The 21,095-nt window shown below is 31.8% G+C and overlaps 1 protein-coding gene across 2 annotated transcripts; it reads right to left on the reverse strand.

Annotated features, from left to right (window-relative positions):
• Positions 1-5,825: 5,825 nt before the first annotated feature.
• LOC119828257 (cysteine and histidine-rich protein 1) lies at positions 5,826-15,156 on the reverse strand. 2 transcript variants are annotated; one of them, XM_038350364.1, is made up of 7 exons: positions 14,899-15,156; positions 12,073-12,239; positions 10,113-10,281; positions 8,728-8,931; positions 8,348-8,453; positions 7,988-8,112; positions 5,826-6,641 (listed from the first exon to the last, which is right to left on the reverse strand). In XM_038350364.1, the coding sequence occupies exons 1-7, from the start codon at positions 14,930-14,932 to the stop codon at positions 6,532-6,534; spliced, it is 915 nt and encodes a 304-aa protein (XP_038206292.1). In that variant the 5' UTR covers positions 14,933-15,156; the 3' UTR covers positions 5,826-6,531. The 2 variants fall into 2 exon arrangements, with proteins under 2 accessions (XP_038206292.1, XP_038206293.1); XM_038350365.1 differs by having other exon boundaries at positions 14,895-15,156.
• Positions 15,157-21,095: the final 5,939 nt, after the last annotated feature.

Genomic DNA, 21,095 nt, shown 5'->3' on the forward strand with positions numbered 1-21,095 from the left:
AATCTCAAAATACTTTACAATATCAAATACGTAGACTTGAGAATGAGCCTCGCCGCGGGCTGTACTTAGTGTTGGGTAAATACAGCGACAACTATGCACGGTAAAGCAAACACCTTCTCGGGCCGAGACGTCGCATTGTCCTGAATCAACAGTAATACTGTTACTTATTCATAAGTCTAGTTTCTATTCTATTGTTTGAATTACCTATGTCAGGATTTAGGGCCAACTAATATGTTTGGAATATATTTTGGATTGTATATATTTCTAGTTAATTTTTTATATTTTTTGTTAATTTTTCATGGGAAATCTTGTACTTTTTATGTTTGCTACTCAGTAGCAGAAATCAGATGAATGGTTTTAAATGAAATCTGTTACATCATACAATGGATATGCCGCCATTAAATAGTAAAGACCGTAAGATTTTTGCCAAACCGTAGGAACCGTAGCAACCGTAGCGGGTTCGAATCCCGCCTCGTGATCAATTTTTTTCTATTCTTTCAAAATTTCTCAAGTGTAATCTAGTTATGTTTACAATTTTGCGGTGATTCAAACAATCGTCATGAGCGGCTGTTGTTATACAGGAGACAATTTTGTACCGGGAAAAATCTTTTCTTCAGATTCAGATAGCTGCTACTTATTTTCAATATTGTAAGTATTATGTTATTCTGTTACAATTAAATGGCCTATACTCATCTTTGAAACAAAACTAATCGTGCTGTAAGAAAATATAATCATTAAACTACTAATATTAGATGGAAGTCTAAATATGTACGCATATATATATATGCATGACGGAAGTCTAATAATATTGTCTGAGATAGTTATGTGGATGTATTATGTCAAATAATTCACTTTTACAAATTCGTTGCATCTCCCAAGAAAAAGAATAAGCAAATTTGAGCCTATCGTATTTTTCAGATACAATAGCGCCATAAATAACGAGGAAGCATTCTGAGCGATACATAAAACAATTCGTAGAGCACAGCTTTGAAATTTCTATGCGACTGTCACACGGTTGCGGGTCTCTGCTTTATTTTATGTAGCGATTTAGCAACATTTTTCACTATTGGAAATACGATCTAAATTGCTTAACTGTCGGTACAAACTGAAATGGAAATTTTCAATTGCACGGTTGAAATGTAATGTTGCGTTTTTTAACGTGTCAGCGCCGAAATCCATTTTAAATGATGGCATTGTATTTATTTCAGACGTGTATTCGGAATACCAGCTCCGTTTTTGTTAGGCGATTTTCAATTTTAACATTAATTTGGGGATTGCAAATTAATTTTAATATGTGACTATTCTGCTTAAATAATATTTTAAATGGCGTAAAGCGTATTTTCTAAGTTGATTTACATTTTGAAAACGTAACAAATGTATGTAAATTTAAAGTAGTAGGTAAGGGAGTCGCAAAAAAGCTTAAAATATTTTAAATTTGGGTTTTATTTTCTTCCATTTGTGATTTACCTTTAGAAAAATCTTAAAATGATTATATCGTCAAAAAGTTGGTGTTTTATATCAACTGATTAGTATTTGTTTTCAGTAGCGGAGCATACTCCGTAAATTAATTAAATTTATTTACTTTCTGAAGTTTATAATAAGACTCATTCGATAGCAAATGATTACTCGCTATGTTTAATTATATATACGAGTTGAATGCATATTATGGTGTTGCGGCATATAATATAGGACCATTATCAGTTTCTTATTGACTTTGGCGTAGTTAAAATAAAAATCAATAACGTTGTAATGTAATAATGAATTATTATACTTTGCATAGCACGATTTAAGAAAGCAAGTGGAAAGAATGCATTAAAAACGTGAATCAATAGGAATATGGATATTCTTAGAAGTTATCTTGTCGTAAAAATGATTCGTGATTATTATTCAAGCGAAAGTAATTAAAATAATAAAAGCGAAGCTAATAAAAGCGTGTTAAAATACTTGTGAAAGCCATTCCATACAAATGGATAGAACACAGACAATTAACAAGGTCCTACTAATTAATTGGCTTTCTCTTCGTCTCAAAATATTCTTAGAGAGAAATGATCACTCCGCTGGGACGCCATAATTTGATTACAGAATTCACTTGAATTTCTGATTGGCCCACGATCCCCATACAAATATTTGCTGCCACGATTCAAAGTATCAAATGACCTTGTCTTCGAATACATAATGAAAGTTCTGCGATAAAGAGAAATTAATTTCATCCAAGACACATAACTGTGGCTTCGTATTACAGGAACAAAGTGATGTAAAGTTAAGGTTTGTTCTTGGTTAGAATTAATTCCGTTTAAATTAATTTTCGGTAAAGGGGAACATCAAGAAATGGCATGTGCTGTCTTCAGGATGAAATGCTTTTGTTCTCATGAAATACGTTACATATTTACAATTTTGGTGTGCTATTCAATTTCTTATTAAACATGATTCAAAAAGCTTCTTGACAATAGAATTCATAATGTGAAATAAAATGTATGTTAATTATGAAAAGGAATGGAAATTACATCCTATTTTTACTGCTATAGGATAAAATCTTTTGGACTCACGGTTCATTTTACGTTTGAGATTGAATAACATCAATTAACCTTAATACATTAGACATTTTGATCGATATAATATTCACAGTATCTATATTGTGAATATTATAATTTCGTTTGTTGTTTCGAAATATTTTATTCTTTTGCAATTCCATCACTTGTAAGTACATCGTCTGACTGTTGTTGTTGAAGTTCCTATCTGTTAGTTTTTGGGGTTTTTCGTTATTACAATGCTCACGTATATAGGTGGCGAGTGGCGACAGAAATAATCATTTAATTATAATTTCTTTGTTTATTTATTAAACGCTTTATTATACATTACAATAAAATTCATACAAAAAAGCAGTATACTGTAGTGATGTGACAATAAGTGGTATATATATATATATATATATATATATTATTATTGAACGTTCCCCACCACGGAGAGAAAGGGTAATATGATGTAAGACTTTTTTTTAGTTGAGCTAAAATTACGTATAATAAAAATAAATGTAGCACAAAAACATGATACTGATACATTGTTTACATTTATTAAATACTTGGAAAGTTTTTTTACAACATACTTTCCAATTAATAAATTCGAAACACGCAAAGTGATATTTACTGATTTAATCTTTAAAAGCCCATTATTTTATAACAATGGAATCAGTAATTATGTTTGTAGTTATCAACACAATACTCGTTAATGTTGGTTGATTAAAGTTAAATCAATTATATGTTTCGTTTCAAGTATTTACCAGTTTGAGCGTTTAAATGCGATGAATTTATTTATTTTAATGTCTGCGAAACTTTAATAGAGTTGAAGTTTTGCTGGTAGTAACATAAACGAAAATTATCTAATATTGCATTTATATGACCCATTTTCTGTCTATATTAAAAGGCAACATTTATCAGCTTAACCTAAGCTAACCTAAACCTTAAGAAGACTATTTTATGATTTATCAATGACTATTTTGCGGGCTACTTCAATAATTTTTTCTACCCATTAAATGATGGAGAGGAGTTCTCTCTCTCTCTCTCTCTCTCTCTCTCTCTATATATATATATATATATACATATACACGGTGAGTATTTGAATATCTTGCATTTAAAAATTATTCGTTTAAAAAATGCTTGTAGAAGACGAAGTGTTTGTAGTTGATTTTCTGGAGTCTATTTGTGAAAACTGAGTAAGTTAGGTTTAAGAGTATTGTTAACCTTTTAATAGGTATATTGTTAGTACATACACGTTAAAATTCTATGATATGACTTGCTTTGTTTTGTTAACTTTATTTTCCTTTAAAATTACCATAAAATAAAATTTATTAAGCGGAAGATAGCAATCCCATAAATTTGTTTTGCCCAGATTATAATTTCGCGTTGAAAATGCAACTGGAAGCTAATGTAATAAATTTCATGCTCTCGTTATTCGGCGGTCTGATTTATAGTACGATTTTATGAAACCTTGAGCGGTTTTTGCGGTTTTTAATGTTCGCTTAATTTTTCTTATATCACCATTAATTAGATTAAAAGAAAGAAACCCGAATGATTTAACTGGTTAAACGATTAACTACAAAGTGTTATGTTGTAGTTGATATCAGTAAAACTGGTGTGTTAAATAAATTATAATGACTATAAAAGTAGTTAAAGAAATTAACCTAACTACCTCTAAATACGTATTTTTTTAGAATTGCAAGCTCGTTATTTTAATTTACTTAGATAGGTGGGAAGCGGGGGATCGAATGGCTTAAAATTGTATCATCAATATCAGCATATGCGTACTTTGTCGCTTCAAATATATTTACAATCCTGATGTGTTTTAGTTTTACAGTTTACTGAGAAAATTAAATAACCATCTATGCAGCCATATTATATCCTCTAATGTTAAGATATATCCCCATAAAAGGTAAAATATCTTATCTTACATAACCGCGCTCATTTAATATATTTTTCAAAAACACAATACGGAAATAAATGAATTAAAATAATTTTTCTTTCGTATTTTGTTGTTTTTATTATTTCCTATACTTCGAATTCATTGGCTTCGGCAGGGGATCGACAGCAGCATATATTTTTATTATGATCGGAAAATGTTCAGTTCATTTATCCCTAAGTGCGTCGTGAAGCGTAAAAACTAGAAAATCTTTAGAATGGGGGTCTTTGGAGATTTTATTTTTGCTTATAGTCGCCGCTGGGTTGTATGGGAGAAAGCAAACATTTATTTGCCGTCATAATCTTAAAAATTTACGGTTTACTTTCAGAGTAAACTGAAATCATGTTTTAGATGTAGAACGAAAGACGGCCGCCGCATAATTTAATAATAGAATAGTGCTTTATTGTGGTCTAAGAAGCACACTAGATCAGAGTTACTGTGAATCAAGTTATGTTATCGACTAATATAGTATAGTTTTAAATTGACAGCGTCAGAATTTAATGGAAAAAAATTGAAATCAAAATCGTATGAATTTACTATATGTACATTATGCATTACACACATTTCACATCTTATAAAATAAAGGTAGAGTATTCAATGTCTTTGAAGTTGCATTGAAGTCGACACTGCTGCTACATACTAAAGGTTTCTTTGTCTCTTAACTGTATATTTTATTCACTATAAAATTAAATAATCTTACTAACTACTTAAATTTAATTCCATTTGTAATATCATATACGACTAATACCTGTAACAAAACAACAGAAAATCAAAAATCTTATCTCTGAAACGTGTTGTCTTGATTTTAGGGGGACGTACTCAGGCTAGCTTAGATAGCTTCATCGTATGAGTTTGTATATTTAGAAAGCTGAGTTGTGACAACCCTAACGCTGTGTGAAAATCTCTTTTCAACTACCAGTTTACCGTTCTGTAACTTCCCGATAATATCTTTTCTCTGTCTTCGTTAGACAAATATTCTAAATATCAAACTTCTAAAATAGATGTATGATAGATTGTACTTGTATGAAAGATTATACTAATATTGGCTCTTATGTTCCTTTCGTGTAATTGCTTAAGGTAATAATATTCTATACAAATACGTTGACATTAAAGTAAAAATTTATGTGAAATTTTCCTCCAATTATGCAATGCATTTCGAATTTTTGGAGGTTATCATGTCAAGAATTAAAGCTATCTTAAAATTATTTTCTGAGGAATGTTCTTGTTATCTCTGTAATAATCATTTACGTTCATCATTCAATCACGTCGATATTGTATCCGGTTTTGTTATCGATATACCGGGAAAAATATGTAATTTGATGATATTATATAAATACGCAATGATACTTATATATAGGTAATAAAACACACAATCACATGACATTTTGTAATATACCAAATATTCAGAAATGAAAAGATTCATGAATTCTATATTATATTTATAAAGTTGATTTATTTTAAAGTGAGTATTATGATAAAGAGAATTGCAGGGTGTAAAAGATATGGTGAACTATGGTCAATGGAACATACATTTTCAGATACTGATTACGAAAAAAACCTACAAGATCCCTGACACATGTTTGTACCGAATTCTTAAAACTATGCGTCTGTAAAACTATAATTGTTCACAGTGCACAAATTTGGGACACCCTGATAAATAGAAAGAATACCTAAAATATAGTGTATATTGTGTTCACGGGTGTTACATGAAATTAAATGAAATAAATTCCATTACTCCTTAAAACTATGTTTCGTCATTTTATAACACAACATTAATTAATAAAACAATTTTAAAATTCTATTCTATATTTAAAAAATTCCATGGCATATAATAGTACTTCGCTAGATAAAATGTATGTAATACGGTAAAATTGTAATTTATCTTACAGCGGTCCGTAAAACATCCTTATTACAATTAGTTATACCTACCACAAAAAGATTATGCTAGATCCCCGTGATAACATAAGAGCATAACAAGATTGACAACTAGGAATGCATAACGAAGTACGTTTTACGCAACTTATACAATAAAAGGTAATGCACCATATAAATGTGGCCACAATATTTATTGTAAAGGTATTAATAGGTTCCGTCTAAGTGATCGCCTTTGTGTTCTTCTTCGCTATTTAGCATTATGCGGCTCTCGCTACTTGTTGGTGTATCTAAAAGCGGCAAGTTCTCAACTTCACCTGAAATATAATAAACTTTATCGAATATATTCAAGAAATTTATTGTATGTTACAGGTATATAATTATTTAAGGCATCCGCGTTTTCGTATAATCGAAATTACTGCGTAGTATCCTGAAAACAAATTGCGATTGCATAAATTCATACGTATATATATTTGAATAATTATTTGTTATAAGTGACGAATTCAATATATTGTATTCTTATAGATATTCGCACTTGTAACATGAGATTATCAATAATTATATTTTATTTTTATTTAGTTTTATATTCTGAACTTCCAACAGAAAAATTACAAAAATGATAAGAGTACCTAGAGGATATAATTGATCAAATCAAATTACTTTATTGTACACCAAGTCTTACAGTAATAAATTTTATAAATAAACTCAACAAAAGCACAACAGACGGTCTTATCGCTAAAGTAGCGATCTCTTACAGACAACCTGGTGGACAAGGAGACGCTATTCATATTTAGTAAAAAACAGGGCAAAAGCTGCTATAAAAATAAATAATATAGTAATAGAAATATACATAATATAAATAAATATATATTAACATATACATATACAAATACTACATATATACAATATAATAATATAAATACGCATACATAAATCACGCCAATACAGCTAAATCTAAATGTAGGTTCAAATAAATAGATGAAGAACAAATATATTAAATACCGTGGTAATAAATGGATAGATGAAATTGCTTCAGTAGGTTTTTGAACGTGGGTAAAGATTGAGCTTCTCTTATATCTAAGGGTAAGTCATTCCAAAGTCTAATAGCACGCACAGTAAAGGAACAGTTGTATATGTGATCGACATGTGTTGGAATAGCTAGACGATGTTTATTGGATGATCGTGTCGGGTTGACGTTCGACACAGGGAACTCAAATCTCTCTTTCAAATATCGAGGAGTTCTTGCAAGAAACAAAACACACTACAGAAGGATATGCGTATTTCGGCGAAGACGAAAGGGAAATATTAAAGAAAAAAATGTTTTTATTTTATTAATATCACATGCATCAAATTAAAAATACCTTAGGGCAGTTACGATTTGAATCGAAGTCTTTAAGAAAACACAATTGATACAAAGTTATACAATATATATAAGTAGTTTAAGCAATATCAGAATATATTCTATTTCGATTCACCCATTGTTCTCTTATTGGATTGAAAAGCTAGATAGATGAAGAGTTAATCGTATTAATACTCCACACCGCCACACGCCACAAAGCCAGGCTATTGATTTAGTATGTGTGCTTCACTGAATTATACCCCTGAACAAACAAGACAAATCGGTTATAATTTGCGTAAATATTTGTTGCCTAAATTCACTCACCAATGCGTACAGTGAAATTCATCGACTCGCTCTCATCCAACATAGAGAAAATGTTTTCGACGGGAATGTAAACATTTTGTGTGTGCTCTAGAAAATCTGCGTCCTTCTCACATTTACAAGGACGCCTGAAACAAAATTTAATGTAATTAAAATACGTTAGACGGCTTATCGCGATAGACCCGAAATAATTTGGCCATTCTCCAACGAAATCCTTAAAAGTCTAAGGAAATGATTCCGAAATTTTAACAAACTTTCCGAAAGATAAGATATCATTTACAAAGGACGCTCAAGCTATAAATTTGTTGTCTCAATTTCTGGAGCTTGTTATGTTTCGTTTTTTACATTTTGTGTTTTTTTTACCTATAGACAATCCTTTTGCTGGGAATATTGGGTAGAAATATGTCAACTTCGAAGTAGAATTTTTCAGCTAGCTCGTCATTAACAAGCACAGTCCACATCATACGTCCTGAAATATATATTAAATATAGCTTTATTCTCTATTATAGAATATTGTAAATCCATTTACGTATCATAACGATTTTTTTATATTGCAGGGAAAAATAAGACCGAGCGAACTTAGACATACCCATGAATTTCTAAATAAATAATTTTTCTATTTTTTAATAGTTCATCTTTTATTATAGCCAGAGACAAATCCAACAAATCAAAGATCATAAAAAGCTGTGCAGCCGTACTTAAATATTAAATGGCGTTGTTTGGTTTATCACAAGTCATCTCACCTCCTTTTTTATCGTATATTTGGTACACGTTAAAAATCTTCTCATAACATCTTAACAAGAAGTAGTTAAGAACAGGCTCTGTACGTTTTGCATTCCATTGGTCTTTGACGGTAATGAAGGGCAGTTCAGTGACTCTTTTCTTGTGTTCCGAAAAACAATGGTCCATCCATTCCCCGGCGCGGCCTTCCCAATTACATTCACCTTCTACAATGTCAAAATCATATCAGTATCTGTTTCACTATCCATATTAAGTCATGATATATATGCATATACGGGCAGTTTTTATAATGCCTGCGCATTACGATAATGGGCAGCTCGGGGACGGATTGGTTAGGTTATAGCTTCATTTTTTAAAATTATATTGTTATATTCCGCATGCTTGAACATTATACAAAGGTTCTTATTACTTGATCTATAAGCAAACATTTCGGAGACCAGTAATGTTCATGCGTATGTTTTATATCTAGCGCATAGTTATAGATATATCCTATTAATATTATAAATGCGAAAGTTTGTAAGTATGGATGTATGGATGTTTGTTACTCTTTCACATAAAGACTACTGAACCAATTGCAATGAAATTTGGTACGTAGACAGCTGGACAACTGGAACAACATATAGGCAACTTTTTATCCCGATATTCCTACGGGATACGGACTTACGCGGGTGAAACCGCGGAGCGCAGCTAGTTATAGATATATTTATGTGGAATTTTTTGATCGCTTTTGTGGGATAACAATTATTTGCAAATTATTCTTTTAAGGGATAGATTAAAATATTTTGACGATACGTAGCTTGTGTGTTTTATCTCAATATACAATTTAGGATATGCAGTGTTTAAAATATTCGGGAGACGAAGAGGTGGTTTGCGGTACTTAGAAGACTATTGTGTTCAAACTTATAACAGTTACATATTGTTTGAAATATTCATGACTTATCTTATCTAATAGCTCCTTTGATATATCTACTATCTTGATATATTTAATTAATATATTATAGAGGTTATTATTATACTATAAGATAATTCAAGAAGGTGGAAACAAATAAGGAATTTTGATATGATCGTATCGTTAAAGCAATGAATCCGTCTATGCTGTATAAGTCGCTATAGATTGGATTCTACGTGTATGTATGTGATAAACTGTTTTTTGATATATTCATATTCTTATGTATAGAATACATGTTTTAAATGGCGTAATATCTCCCGCTGTTGCAGTTTTACGGAGTTTGATGCCTTATTTTACATTTATAAAACAATAAAGTAAGAAAGGGTAAGAAAAAACAATCGAACAAACAAACGAAAGCTTAGTGATAACAATGTTATTTAACGATAAATAAATAACATTGTTATCATTAAGCTTTCTAGCTAAAATATATTCACTTACCATAAACCCTAGCCATAAAACAATTAATAATACGGTATTGGCAATGTGCTACATGCTTCTCTAATATCGGAAGAGTTGCATGTTTTGGGCAGCCTTGATTAGTACATGGGAAGAGAACTTTGTTCGCCAAAGATTCCAGAACTTTCGGTCGGATCAGAGCGAACTCTTTCTGAAAAAGAAATGTATTTATATTCTTTTAGATTACTACGTATGGAATAGCGAAGAAGCAATTATGAATAACTGTATCAGTTCATAGTGTGATGTAAAATCTTAGGATTGTTATTAGATTATCTATTATTGGCGAGTCGCCCTCTCTTTGCTTTGTTCATGATATTATTAAACGTAATCTACTATATAAAAATAAGTCGGGTTTTCCTTCCTGACGCTATAACTCCAGAACGCAGGAACCGATTTTCACGGTTTTACATTCGTTGCAAAGGTCTCGGGCTCCGTGAGGTTTGTAGCAAAGAAAATTCAGGAAAAAATTCATCAGAAAAGCGGGAAAATCATTTTTCACATACAGTCATTTAGTGGCGAAACGGAGTTCGCCGGGTTTGCTAGTCAGTTATATAGTTAGATGGTCACGGTGAATAGCAACTAAAAAAAAGCTTATTATTAAAGCGAATAAGCATTAAATAAGATATGTCTAGATGAAATTAAATTATAATGTCATTATGAAGTTGTTTTCGCTAAACATAAAGATAGGAAAAGCAGTGGTGGCTTAGTGGTGAGGACCTCAGACTACAAAATCGAAAAGTCAGGGTTCGAGACCAGGAGAGCGTGCAGCAAATAAATTGATTTTTATGTTTATCTGCACATGTGGATAACATCACCACTGCTAAAAACGATGAAGGAAAACATCGTGAGGAAATCGGCATGTCCGAGAATGGCCAGCGTGGTGGATTATGGCGTGAACACTAATCGGAGGCCTGTGTCCCAGCAGTGGGAACATATATGGGCTGATGATGATGATGATGATAACGATAGGCATATGAATGAATAAAATGGAGCTAAATATGTCCAAAGATATCACGTTTCGAGCAGTCCAGACCTTTGTATAAATATTTAAGAAATAGGTAAAGTTAAGTTACTAATTATTGTTTATATACTACATAAATTTGTTATAAATTAAAATGTATTACAAATGCATTGACTCAAATATATCGTACATTCGAGCCAATGTATCCAAATTAATGAGATTTGGCTATAGCCGCACAAATGTTTAGAAGTTCTGTATTAATTTGAAGGATATCCAGATTATCCGATACTAGGTCAGGTTATTTATGACGTCAATGTTTACAACGGTAGGCCAAACAAGACAAACGGACCATTGTTTGGTTTGGTTTTAGCGGGACGACGAATCGATTTGATGCTTTATCGTTTACTTTTATATAAATATTCGCGCTATTTGTATCAGTCAAGAGACTTTTTTATTTTTGCTTTTTTATTGTTTACTTTGGTAAGTAAATAAAGTAAGTAAATCGGTAAAAAATGGTTTTAATATATTCGTACGTAGATGTTATTTGATCACAAAATACCTAATAATTTATATTTCACTTACGTAAAACCTATTGAAAGGATTTACTGTTCTTTATATATAATAATTAACTATAATAACCTATTACACTAGAATAAGACATAAGCTATATAAATATGCTAAGCTATATAAATAACTTGCTATTGCCCATGTTTTCGTCTGCAGGTGAAACCGCGCGACACAGCTAGTTTGATGTAATGATCAGGTAATATAAAAAAGTGTAAAATAGTTGTTTAAGAGTAAGGTTTATCATTTTTATATATAATACATGCGTAATTACACCCTGATTTGCATAACTGATTACAACCAGGGGGTCCCTACTGCATAATAAAGGATTTTAAATAAGTCGTATTCTTTGTTACTGATATTCTAAGTAGTCGTATTCAGATCACGTAGTTAATATACGAAAAATGTGACCTTTACCTGGCATACATGGCACTGGTAGCTCTTCTCATAACAAGGCCCGCATATACTGTGTCCGTCAACGCACAAGTAAATGGGAGGTTTCATATATCTGTTGCATTTCGTGCACGTCAGATCCTTGATCAAACTCTCGTAGTGATCCGTCTCGAGCAGGGTGCTCAGAACCACTGGAAAAACATACATTTTATAACTTCATGCATAGATTAAACAGGTACAGTACTAAAGAAGCGCGCTCGATCTTAGACTACATCTCCGCTTGCCGACAGGCGAGATCAGGTTTAAGCGTATGCGGAAGAGAGAACGTTTCGTCACGAATTAAAATCCAGCATAAAATAGTAGCATTCCATGCTTATGCTTCGTATGTGAGTCGGGGAACCAGAGGCCAGATTGCGTCCCCTTATCCTTCATAGTCCATTCCTTCTTTCCAGTCGTTAATCCTTTCTTTTATTCCTTTTCCCTTAAAAGCGGGCAGCGCATTCGCGGAAGCACCAACTCTGCGAATGTACATGGTCAGTGGTGATCGCTTACCATCAGGCAAACCACTAGCTCAGTTACCTAAAAGAGCGATTCCCTATTGTTGATAGAAAAGCTATGACTATAGCCAGAGTTTAATTATATTATTGGTCTAAAAACTAAACGGCCGGTTAAATTGAACGTAATAGGAATCTATTTTGATTGTACACAACTGAATAATTGTGGTAGTTGATAACAAATTACAGCTAGCCAATAAGATTAATAACAGAGTGAGGGTAGTTGGGTCGGGTATCGATTAGACAACGTCCGAACTCCGAACAGGGAGTCGTAATCAATGAAAATGGGCGCCAATTCACGATTAAAACTAACCTTAAAAAACGAGTTAAAATTGTCTATTGTTTACAAAATGTGTATCACGACATATAAGTATGAACAATGAATAATTATTATGCTTGTTTATTAATATCCTATATATATTGCATATCTTTAAGTATTCTATTTAGTATGAGAATTAATGTGATAAGCGACTACGTTTTAGGTTAGTTTAGCGCTAAGAGTCTGAGTCCTAAGAACACGCTTCATAATAAAATAAATGACTTAATAGATGTTTTAAATCCTCCAAAAGGATTGTAATTTTAATATTGAATTTCAAGCTCAAGAAAATATTTGATCCGATTTGATTGATGATAGAGCATTGAGACGACATAGTTGCAATGATATTACGTATTTCTGTTTCACAAAAAAACTTCTCGTATGTATCGTTTAATCTGCAGAAACAATACGTTTTTTAACAAAAAACATAACCGCCATCGCCATCTAACTTACACATAAAAAATGAATCTACAAAATCTGTTCACCCAGTCGAAAGTTCGGTAACTTTTTGGAGACGGTTGACAAAAGTTTCTTTCTAACAATAAATATCAGTTTGCGTAAAAACCATTCGTTATTCAGTACAAGTATTCGAATTTAAATCCAGCCTAGAGAATTGTTCGCAACACTAGTCAACTAATTGTGGACCTATATTACGACTCTGCTTGACCATCTGCTATTAACCGCAACCGCAGTACATTGTTCTAAAGTTGTCTTATATGTAGGGGTTGTAAAGTTCTTGAAACATAGTTTTATTCAACTATCTTGAAGGTATAACCATATATTCATCAGCAAACATTGTGAAATATGGTACAACCAAGCTGTAACAACTACCTCTTAAATTTTCGAATTGCTTGAATTAAACAGGACGCATTTAGGTAAATTTAAGAAATAATACAGCAACACCACAGATTATATTGTCTATAGCACAGATTATATAAGTTCGTAGTATGCAATACTAAACATTCTTTGTTTTACGTACTGTTCACATATTGCCGCTATATGAAGCGTAAATTTACGAGTTTCATATTAAAATTCAAATAGCTTTGGTATATGTTAGCTATAGTAACTATTACCTCGCAGAATTTATATTATCGTTTTACTGCAGCAATATGTTACAAAATAGCCATAAATAGTCGTTGCGTTACTAGTGTTTGGGGATTTACTGTAATTGCACCGATATTCAGCAAGTTTAATAACTATGATTTCCTCTATGAGTACTATTTAGTTTCTATTTTTACGTGTGCTTTGTTGTACGTTTGTCGAAGAATACTAGTCTTGTTTAGGCTGAAGTCATCAGTTAAACAATAAAGAACCTTCTAGGTATATTTTGCATTGCCCACATTTTGAAGTAGTATGAGATTTTTATTAAGGCATACATAAATCAGAAAATAAGATGTATTTAATAGTCGTCATTAGAGATAAATAATGTCCTGTGCTTTTGTACGAAAAATAATCGTTTCCAAATTCGATTCTTGCAAGCAATGAAGATATTACAATCATATATACTTAAAAAGGTACCATAGTTAAATATTCAACTGTTGTGATTGAACATTGTCTGAGTATTTATGACGTCATTAATGATGTGAATGTACTTTCAAAGACAGATAAGTTAACAGGACAGTATATTCGTATTATTTAAAAGAATACTTTTTTGTAATAACATTTTACTAAAAGAGATTACTTTTTGTACCAGTGTTATTCTCACAGTATCGATTAACACTTCATGCGAGGGCGCGCTAACTGAGTTAGGCAACGCGACACAAACAACTTAACTTTCGCACAATGTTTTATAGAAAATTCTCTCTTCTTTAATTTAATAACAATAAAACCATTTAAATCATAATTCTCAATTTTAACAAGAAGACATTTATAGTAAGTACACACAATTTTGATTAATTGAATATTATGTCAATATAAACTCAATTGTCATATCACAAATACATTAATCGCGCTGTAGAAATACGCCTCTAACATACTAACGTTTCCTCCCCGACGTGGAAGACGCTGAAGACATTTTTAACACAACACTTTACCACACAACACCAATTATACACTTGTTTAACACACCACCGGCATGTGTTCGGTGATTACGGCGTAATCTATCCATTTTGAGTGATAAGAAACGGTGTATGAACGCGATTGTACTAGTCTAGTGGTTTGTTGGCGACAGAAACTGACGGCAGTCTATATTTAATGCGGCAAGGTCGCTTACACGCTTCAAACTGACCAACTGCGCTAGTTTGTTCTCAATCTTGTTTGCTAGAACTATGCGCAAATTGAAAGCAGAATTATGAGCTACATATTATTATAGGACAGATGACACTTACTTTTCTATGACAAGGAAACATCTGAGGCGTTAAAAAATCAAATCGTTGTTATTAGATTATAATTCCGCAGTGTATTTACGTCAATTGATTATTATCATTCAGTTATTGATAATTGCGATAACAGTATTGTTACAGTATTGTTAACCTTGAGTCATCAAATTAGGGTCGGGTACGGTGTTATTGATTTGTTGTCTATTACAAGTATTTTACTAGGTTTTCACCCGCGGCATCGTCCGCGTACTGATTATGTTTTCTCGCTTAGCACATGGCAGTATTTTCCAATAAAAATTTCTCCACAATATACACATTTCGTATAAAAACACATAATGCTATGACGAAAATTAGGTTCGATCCATCTGCTTCTCGAAATCAATTCAAAGACGTCTTAGTGTTTAGGCGTGAAATCCCTAGTAATAGACAGTTACTACGATAATTATAACATTCATTATATATATAGACAGAAACAAGAATACATGTTTAAATATAAATGATGTAGTCTTGTATATCTAATCATTATTTATTGGTAGAACAGTTATTTAAAGGAACTGCCATCAAAAATCACATTCCCATGACTATAAGAGAAGGAAGTGTTTCAAATTTGGCACAATTTTTGCGGATGTTTTTAAATTATGTTAAGAGAAAATCGAAGTACCTATACGTATAGGATTAAGGAGACGATAATAAATCAGTTTTGGGATTACAGAGGCTTCATTATAATTCTGAGCTAGGAAGTCACGTTCACAAAAATTCACCCTGCCCTTTATATAGACGGCATTTTTAGGGTGATTCCACGAGGTATTTCAACAAAGAATGAATTTATATTATACAAATACCTGTATCTGTTAACATATATACCAATATTATAAATAGATAGGTTTGATTTATCATATAATGTTAAGAGAGAAAAAATCCCAAATTATAATCTATGTTATTGTTTAGTGATAAAGTTGAGCTACTTTTTTTGTCCTGGTTCAACCTAGGATGAGGCGGAATAAGAAATTACTCAACTTCAAATGACATTATAGTTTCAACTAAAAAAAAAACCCTACAGATAGTAATGTATGAAGTAACTATTTAATAATCTGTGGTAATACGTAAAATTTAAAGTTCCATCCGTACTTCGAATCGATCTAAATATGTTTTTGTTTTCAAAAGTAAGCCTATTTACAATATCATATTTAAATTTGAAGTTTATTTAACAAAAAACTATGTAACAAGAAAACGAACCAAAGCAAAAGTTTGTGGTTTGCTTCCAAAAGTTGGTGTTTTCGTCTAGGGGTCTCGTTACATTTGTCATGTTGTTTTGTTTTTGTAAATTTCCTCTCTGTAAACATGAAATCATTGACGTTTTTCATAAAAAAATAGTATTTAATTAATAGATTTTAACTCAATAATTAATTGGTTTGTCATTAATATTTATACTCAGACGAATAAATTTATAAAACTACAACGCCTAGAATATTAATACAAAAGGATGCCATTTAGTATTACTATAATATGAGGCGTAAACTATTGTATTACGAGTTCTCAAATTACAATACAATATTCAATCATTCGTCTAATTTACTAATCTTAACGAGAGAAGATGTTATACGATCGAAACTCTATTTATACACCTAAATAGAACAATCTTACATTTCAGACATCAAAAGCGAATAGTCAATATGGTCGAGGATATTAAATATTCCGGGCTTCAGAGTGTTTGGCCGACACAATACGATTTCATTTGGATGCGTTTGTGGAGAGCCTAATACCGCTCTCGGTAGCGATAAGTTCTAGATTTGTTAAACCTTTGTGCAAAGTTTATTCATAAACAGCAGTACTGAAAAGTTTTAATGACTTTCTGCACGTGGTGTAAAAATTTCCAACTCAATGAATACATTAGCTGTAATGTAAATCACGAGATATGTTACATTGGATGTGTGTTCGGTTCGAGCGAGGTTATTCTTTCGTAAATTATGTTTTCATCCAATCCCCATTTTCTCATGAATAATATATTTAAGAATATCATCATAATTTTAGCTTTGATTTTAACTGTTGTTTCAGATTTTTGTAGCCATATACGTCTTCTTTCGCACAAAATAAAATTCTGTAAAAAAGTTGACAAGCCAAGCATAACAAAAGCACCGTTATAAGAATAAAAGTCCTAACAAAAATGTCGCTAACAAATATTTTTATATCGTGACCAGCAACATTATGTTAGGCAAGAACTGTGCCAGACGTTTATCATTCAAAAGTAGGCGCTATGCTAATGTGTGTACCCAGGGAACATTTGTAATGTTATATTCCGAAAAAGTTGTTTATTGCTACATTCGGTTTGGTGTTTTATATGCTTTCATCACGGACTATTTTTGCGTGAATATTTAAATAGCGTTGTATTAAATCCCTGTACAGTACTAGTTCAACACACAATTGGATAAGAAGACCGTAATGTGTACTTTATCATAGTTGTTCGCCTACGGCCATTCTATTGTAGGGAAATTGTTCTTTTTAAAAGTTAGGGAATGAGAAAGCTGTGATATTAGGTTTTTCATTTAAAGTTATATTAAAATCGCTACCGTACCGTACCGTTTTAATTTTTCGTTTCGAATTTCAGTATTTGTACTAAAATTTTAGCGGTTCTTTTGGTCGTGTGAAGCAGTTAAGAAATGACTAAGAGTGGTGAGAACCTATATAGAAATTAATAGATGATTTTTCAACTTATCTGTGCATTATCTACAGCACCACTACTCGCAACGGTGACGGAATACATCGAATTGGCACGTCCAAGAATAAAAAAGGTAACGACATGACATGACATGACACGATAACGACACAATCCACAAATGTGGTCAACCCCAACTTGGCCAGATTGGATTATGTCCTGAGCTCCAAAAGGAGGCCTGGGTTCCTGCAGTGGGAACGCATATATGGGCTAATGATAACGAAATAATATATTCTTGCAAAACGTGGCCATTCTGTCTTAAATTTTCATATGTCTGATACTTTTAAAAGCAACTTTTCCCAGCTTAAGTATTTTGCAGCTACGGCCATTCACAAAGTTTTAATCCATCCGTTATTACTGAGGATTATGAGATGGATTCTTTTTATTGTTTTTATTTAGAGAGCTGGAGATTGCGTCGTGTTTTTTGTATAATTTTCAAGCGTAAATGAGGATTTTATCTGTTTATAGCGGATTATGCAACTCATTTCCGACGTTATTGTGACATATTGTGTGTACGTTAGACTTTTTGTATCTTTCTTTCAGCAAGCCGACTAATAAGGATAAATTAGAAATAAAGCAAGAGCAAACATGTCTTTAAATATTTTATTTCATTTATAATTTGACCGTTAACAATTGGAAAACATAAAAAAAACTATTTGTATAAGTGTCTATAATAAACAGCTAATTTGTTTGTTATTAAATATATACTTCAAATGAGATCTCATGTCGAAGGATTTGTATTGTAGATAGTAATCGGTACTTTAATTAAAAAACGAGTTTATAATAATCAAAGACACATTGCCTTCTCTTTACTGCTACCAGTTACCAACCTTGTTAGGTACACTATCTTCCAAAAAATGACGAAGATTTGTTAAAACACATTTCAATTTTATATTTGTGGAAAGCTTATAAAATAGAAGTAAATGTTTACCAACTCGGTTCGTGCCAGAGTAGCGTCTAGTAGATTTGATAGTCAAACAAACCCTTAGCCGATATCTTTGTATAAATACTTATTGTAAATTGAACCGACGCGACAACGATATTATCATATAATTTGTTTATTTTCATCAAATAAATCGTATGTTATATATACGATTTATATTGTATAAACTAGAATGTCATTTTTATTGATTAATTGCTCTTACTATCGAACCTTCTTTTTATGTCACAGTCGGCAATGGAGGTGGGATGTCTGATGGTAAGCGCTACCACCGCCCATGAACATTTGGAGAGGCATAAGGTCCATTGCAGACCTTACGCCTCTACAAATGGATTGCCGAGGGGGTGTGGTACTTCCCCGGTGCGAGCTGGCCCAATTCGTGCCGAAACATGCTCGACTACAACATTCAGAACCTATTTGGATGGTACTTTTTGTTTCGATTTTACTATACACCTCTTCAGATTAAAAATATTTGGTTCTCTTTGCTCTTGTTTAATTACACCACTAGACAAAAAACAAAATATTGTTTTAATTAAAAAAAAATGCTTGCTATAAAGTGCAACAATGTCTATAAATAATAAATCGATGCTTCTTCCTACACATTTCTGCACTATTCAGTCTAATGACAAATACGTTTTGTTTTATTTAGATTACATAGATCTTTCAAGAAACGAAGAATACTTATTGGAAAGAAAAATTGCTCGAATAGCTTCCAGTGTTGATAGTACAGGTGCAAGCAAGACATTTATTTTTCTTTGGCACGTCCATGTTTTCTTAACGATAACGACAACACCCGTCTACGGCGAAGACGGATTTGCTTTGAAATAAAGGAAAATGTTTCTGTATCGGTGCTTTTTAGATGCTTACTATTCTTTTTTGTTTACAGTTTACACCTGAATGTACCATATAATTTTAGGTAGGTGTAGGATAGGTGATCTCTATAGGTGATTTGATAGCTGTTTTAATTAATTAATCGTACTGTCAGTTTAATATCGATCGAATTGAAATGAATTAAATCTAGTTACATTTATTTTAATACAAACGCTGTAAATGCACAATAGTTTTAAAGTAACATTAAAATAATATCTAAACAGGTTACCTTACTTTGAAATATCGAACCCCTGACCGAATAAAGATAAGATTAAACTAAGGTTTTTTTTTAATACAATCAAAACTGATATGAATGAATAACTTTCTTTTGTTAAATAAAAGCGAATAAGGTATCAATAGAATTAGGGTTTTTGGAGATAACTGTGGTAATTTTTTATTACGATAAACAATTAAATTGATAATTCATATTACATTTGTATTACAACTGTATTGAATAAAATAAGCATAGTGCATTAAATTACATAATAAATTCACACGTATTACCAAATCGCAGTTAGGTTAGGTTAAATATTTAATACGTGATACAAATAATGATTTTACCGTGAATAAAGTGTTTGGCGATGCCGCTAGGTTTGATATATTTTACTTTTCAGTAAAACACGTATTCGGTATGCGTTTAATCCGACTATATTTGACGGGAATGTTTTAATTGCTTCAGACAATAACGAATTATTTCATATTTAGATCATATAAAAAATGCGTCATAAAAGAAACAAGTTGAGATGTATTTAAACTTCTAAATTACTAAAATGCAAAACCATTAAAATGAATGTATGCCGCATTAGTCGGCTGAGTGTGCTATATTATTATAAACTTTATTATTGGTTTATAACAATGAAGCATATCGTCTTATTTGAATTCTTTATAATATAAATATGCATAATAAATGTATCTACAGTTCACGATATTCTCCTTTTCATTTTTATTTATGTATAAGTTAAAAAGGTTGACGTAGCAAATGCCCTTGAGTTTACGAAAAGCCTGCTGTTCGTGTGGTGTATCAGCTGATTTCTTTCGTCTACCGTTTTTACTCATTTTGTGAACTACAAAGCACAAGGGCGTTTAGTTGAAATATAATTGACCGCATCTAAGGTTGATTAACCCACTGTTTACGGTCGGTGAATGCATCGTTGAAACTCCATTGACCATAATATTAAATGTGTGTATAAGTTGTTTGTTTTCCTCGACTTTTAATCTAGGTTAGGTATTTATTGCATGTTATCAATGAAATATGAGTGGTAAACCCGAAATAACATACTCGTAGAAATAACAATAACATTAACAATTTATATAGCGCTTTGTTTGGTAATTAATG

The sequence above is a fragment of the Zerene cesonia genome, chromosome 7, assembly GCF_012273895.1.
Source record: "Zerene cesonia ecotype Mississippi chromosome 7, Zerene_cesonia_1.1, whole genome shotgun sequence".
Taxonomy (NCBI): Eukaryota; Metazoa; Arthropoda; class Insecta; order Lepidoptera; family Pieridae; genus Zerene; species Zerene cesonia.